This window comes from Pungitius pungitius, chromosome 19, assembly GCF_949316345.1.
Source record: "Pungitius pungitius chromosome 19, fPunPun2.1, whole genome shotgun sequence".
Lineage (NCBI taxonomy): Eukaryota > Metazoa > Chordata > Actinopteri > Perciformes > Gasterosteidae > Pungitius > Pungitius pungitius.
The window spans coordinates 427,874-432,500 of NC_084918.1; the positions used below are offsets into that span (position 1 = coordinate 427,874).

A 4,627-nucleotide genomic window follows, 5' to 3' on the forward strand; every position below is an offset into this window, starting at 1 on the left:
ACCGGCAGTTTGGACATTTATAAATAAATGAAAGTATGAAAGAGCCTTTGTTTTTACACCAGTTTGAGTTTGAAGTATTTGAAGTATTTCTGTGGGACAAACAAAACAAAAGAAAGCTTTTCTGCTGAGTGGGACGAACCCGTCCCCCCAGGGCGCGGCCTCATGGAGCCGCTTATCAGAAGGGGACAGACGGACCCGAGAGACGGATCCGAGACACGGACCAGAGACACGGACCAGAGAGACGGACCAGAGACACGGACCAGAGAGACAGACCAGAGAGACGGACCAGTGAGACGGACCAGAGACACGGACCAGAGACACGGACCAGAGAGACGGACCAGAGACACGGACCAGTGAGACGGACCAGAGAGACGGACCAGTGAGACGGACCAGTGAGACGGACCAGTGACACGGACCAGAGACACGGACCAGTGAGACGGACCAGAGACACGGACCAGAGACACGGACCAGTGAGACGGACCAGAGCAGGAGAGATGAGAGAGATAGTTCACATCCAGGCCGGACAATGCGGGAACCAGATCGGAACCAAAGTAAGAACCAGAACCTTCTAAGAGTTAATTTACTTTAGTAGTTTGCAGCTACCGGATTGAACACAACTTTAACAAGAATATTCAGGTATAAATATCACATATTTTGTAAGTTTAATGGTTGGATGGATTATTAAAGGAACGATAAACAACATTCAAACTGTCATCGACATAAAGGGCGGGGCTACAGGCTGAGTGACAGGTCTCTAAATGTACCAGTGACGTCCTCCTCAGTCCGTCATTACTTCACTACAGACTGGAGGTATCTGAGCTCCTGTTGTTGTTGTTGTTGTTGTTGTTGTTAGTTTTGGGAGGTGATCAGCGAGGAGCACGGTGTCGACCCGGCCGGCTGCTACGTGGGCGACTCGTCTCTGCAGCTGGACCGAGTGGACGTGTACTACAACGAGGCGTCCTGTGAGTACAGCTTTACTTCACGGAGCCTCCTAATCAATACGTCAACGTCACTTTCATTCTACTTTTGAATTGATTTTGAAACTTGAAATTTTTTTTTTTATTCTTTGGAATTAGTTTTGATCTAGTTTTTTTTAAATAATTACACAACAAATTTAACTCCTGGGAAAAATTCTTGCTGAATAAATATTATTAATATTATTTGAATGCATAGATGAAAGAGCATCTCATTAAAAGACTATTGATTGATTCATTTGATTGATCCACCACAAATAGAGATTTCTTTCATATCATTTCAAAAGTTCAAATCCAGACACAGTGGCAAAAATGATGAAGCTTTTACCCAAAACCCAAAGAATGTTTCAATATAAAGTCATCAAATGATGCCTTCAAGGACAGTTGGATTTGTTTGGGTGTGATTGGTGCAGCACATAAATACGTCCCCCGAGCTGTGCTGGTGGACCTGGAACCAGGAACCATGGACAGCGTCCGCTCAGGAGCCTTCGGACAACTCTTCAGACCGGACAACTTCATCTTTGGTAAGATCACAAGATTCACCTCCAACCCCCAAAGTCCAATAGAGACCTGCAGATGCCCTCACGAGGACAACATGGAGAGCATTTTAAAGGACACAACCACATCTATTGTTACACTTAGGCAACAACAGTGGTTAGATTCAAGAGAAAACTCATAATGCAAAGGAGTTTTTTTTTTCTCTTTGCTTCGTTTTGGTCTCCTCCTCCTGAGTGAAATATCGGTTTCTAGCTGCCAAATGCTCCCCAACGTCCACCAGCTGGTCTCTAACTCTGAGACTGAACCTCGCGGTGTCCCTCAGGCTCAAACCAGGACGGGAAGCAGGAGGCCTTGAATATCTCCGTCCTCTCCCTCTGCTGGCACGTTCGTGGGTCACACTTCACAGACGAGATCTTTTCTGTGTGCCCATTGGCTGTCCTCAGGTCAGACGGGCGCCGGGAACAATTGGGCCAAAGGTCACTACACGGAGGGGGCGGAGCTTGTGGACTCGGTCCTGGACATCGTGAGGAAGGAGTGTGAGCAGTGCGACTGTCTGCAGGTGAACAGCACCTTCAATAACTCTAATGTTGACTGTGGACTCGTGCGGCTCCTTTTCCCAGAGAAGGTCTTTGAGTATCGACCACCAGGACGTTGGTGCAGAACAGTCCGCTTCGATTCACCCAATATTTAACAACAGAACTCGTCTTCTTCTCAAATTGAGATATAAAAGGTTTTCAAATAAACGAGAGCCCTAGAGCTCCTGACCCGTCCACCCTGTGGTTCCACCTGCAGGGCTTCCAGCTGACTCACTCCCTGGGCGGGGGCACCGGCTCGGGAATGGGAACCCTGCTGATCAGCAAGATCCGGGAGGAGTACCCCGACCGCATCATGAACACCTTCAGCGTCATGCCCTCGCCCAAGGTACCGAGCTTCTGCCGCTCTTTGATTCTTCTCTCACATTATTTCTCATCATCGGTTATCTCCAAAACTCTGTTGGGGACATTGTTAAGAACTAACTTAGTACAGTTAGAATATGAATGGTTTCTCTCTCTAAGCATCACTCAGGTGAACGTTAACAACCCCCCCCTCCCTCTGACCTTTGACCCTCCCGCCCCGCCAGGTGTCGGACACGGTGGTGGAGCCCTACAACGCCACGCTGTCCGTCCACCAGCTGGTGGAGAACACGGACGAGACCTACTGCATCGACAACGAGGCCCTCTACGACATCTGCTTCCGGACCCTGAAGCTCACCACGCCCACCTACGGAGACCTCAACCACCTGGTGTCCGCCACCATGAGCGGCGTGACCACCTCGCTGCGCTTCCCCGGGCAGCTCAACGCCGACCTGCGCAAGCTGGCGGTGAACATGGTGCCGTTCCCCCGGCTGCACTTCTTCATGCCGGGCTTCGCGCCCCTGACGGCGCGGGGCAGCCAGCAGTACCGAGCGCTCAGCGTCCCCGAGCTCACGCAGCAGATGTTCGACGCCAGGAACATGATGGCGGCGTGCGACCCGCGCCACGGACGCTACCTGACCGTGGCCGCCGTCTTCCGCGGGCCGATGTCCATGAAGGAGGTGGACGAGCAGATGCTGAACGTGCAGAACAAGAACAGCAGCTACTTCGTGGAGTGGATCCCCAACAACGTGAAGGTGGCGGTCTGCGACATCGCCCCCCGGGGACTCAAGATGGCCGCCACCTTCATCGGCAACAGCACGGCCATCCAGGAGCTCTTCAAGAGGATCTCGGAGCAGTTCTCGGCCATGTTCCGGCGGAAGGCCTTCCTGCACTGGTTCACGGGCGAGGGCATGGACGAGATGGAGTTCACGGAGGCGGAGAGCAACATGAACGACCTGGTGTCCGAGTACCAGCAGTACCAGGACGCCACGGCCAACCACGCCGAGGAGGACTTTGAGGACTTTGAGGACGAGATCGCCGAGTAAGAAGTCCAACGCGTCCGCTAAATCAGGGTTCTATGGAATATGATATATATGTAATATATATATATATATATATATGTAATATATATATATGACATATAAAAGATGGATCATCAAACAGAAGTAATCACCTCCAGGTAGTTCTGAACGGTGGGTTTCGTGCTACGATGGACTCATACGATGGATTTGTCTCAGGATAAAGTCAGATGTCCCCTTTCCGCCACATGGGCCTGAGGGGGCCGGCCGTTAATCCCCCCCCTTGCAGCCCAGTAATTCCCCCTCTGTCTGGCGTGTTGACCCCCCCCCAGTTTGGCCCGTTGACCCCCTGCCCAGCCAGCAGTTCTGTTTGTGGGGCGGATTACAAGCAGACGGTCATTGCGCCTCTTTGGTTCCTCAGCAGCGCGGCGTCAGGTGATTACAGCGAGAGCCAATCAGAGCGCAGGGCTTCCTGAGCCACACTGCAGGTGCAGGCTTTAAAGTTATGTGTATATATTTATATACATATAACATATAAACTTATATAATGACGTGCTGGCGCCCCCCACAGGCTCCACAGGTCATTACACCAAGGACCTAGTTTCAACAGCCCAAACAAACCTAATAATGACAACAATAACAACGTTTGATCCTCCCACAGGAGCTGGAGCCAATCAGAGAGCAGGGAGGCAGCTTGAGCCCAATCGATTGAAGGCAGAGGTCATCAATAAAATTAAATCCTGCAACGTGTAGGTTAAGACGAAGCATCACTGTTAATCAGGATAACATTATTATTACCATAATTATTACATGTTATATGTTTACCACTTAAATTGGATCACATCACACGTTTTTATGAGCAAATGATCTTTATGGATAAGTTCTGTTTTAAAGTCAACTCATTGTTCTCCATGTGGAGTTTATTCAAAATAAATGAATAAATTTCATTGAAGTCTTGTACAGGATCTACCGCTTCTTTTATTTTTGTGTTTATAAAATCACTGCAAATATCAAGTTCTTCTTGGTTTGAACAACTAAATGATCTAATTTAAGATTAAATCAAATATTCACTTTCACTTTTTTCTCAAAAACAACAAACTTATAGAATAAATATTTATTTTGACTCGTTTGCTCTCTCAAAAGTTATCAATAAATGTTCATTGTTCATTGTGGCCTCTACTTTCTCAGTATATATAGTTCATGTCATAGGTACTATTATTATTATTTAATATAAAAAGACCTT

The 4,627-nt window shown here is 48.4% G+C and overlaps 1 protein-coding gene across 2 annotated transcripts; it reads left to right on the plus strand.

The window, feature by feature from the left end:
* The first annotated feature begins 200 nt into the window (after positions 1-200).
* tubb6 (tubulin, beta 6 class V) lies at positions 201-4,274 on the plus strand. 2 transcript variants are annotated; one of them, XM_062559121.1, is made up of 6 exons: positions 201-551; positions 854-962; positions 1,388-1,498; positions 1,916-2,031; positions 2,220-2,393; positions 2,593-4,274. In XM_062559121.1, the coding sequence occupies exons 1-6, from the start codon at positions 495-497 to the stop codon at positions 3,409-3,411; spliced, it is 1,386 nt and encodes a 461-aa protein (XP_062415105.1). In that variant the 5' UTR covers positions 201-494; the 3' UTR covers positions 3,412-4,274. The 2 variants fall into 2 exon arrangements, with proteins under 2 accessions (XP_062415105.1, XP_062415106.1); XM_062559122.1 differs by having other exon boundaries at positions 854-957; positions 1,359-1,498; positions 2,265-2,393.
* Positions 4,275-4,627: the final 353 nt, after the last annotated feature.

What these genes read in the sequence shown, in the direction of transcription:
- tubb6 (XM_062559121.1), top strand. Translation starts at nt 495, where the DNA reads ATGAGAGAGATAGTTCACATCCAGGCCGGACAATGCGGGAACCAGATC. An exon ending in GTACTACAACGAGGCGTCCT is followed by an intron (nt 963 to 1,387) that starts GTGAGTACAGCT and finishes TGATTGGTGCAG; the next exon opens with CACATAAATACGTCCCCCGA. An exon ending in AGCAGTGCGACTGTCTGCAG is followed by an intron (nt 2,032 to 2,219) that starts GTGAACAGCACC and finishes CAAATAAACGAG; the next exon opens with AGCCCTAGAGCTCCTGACCC.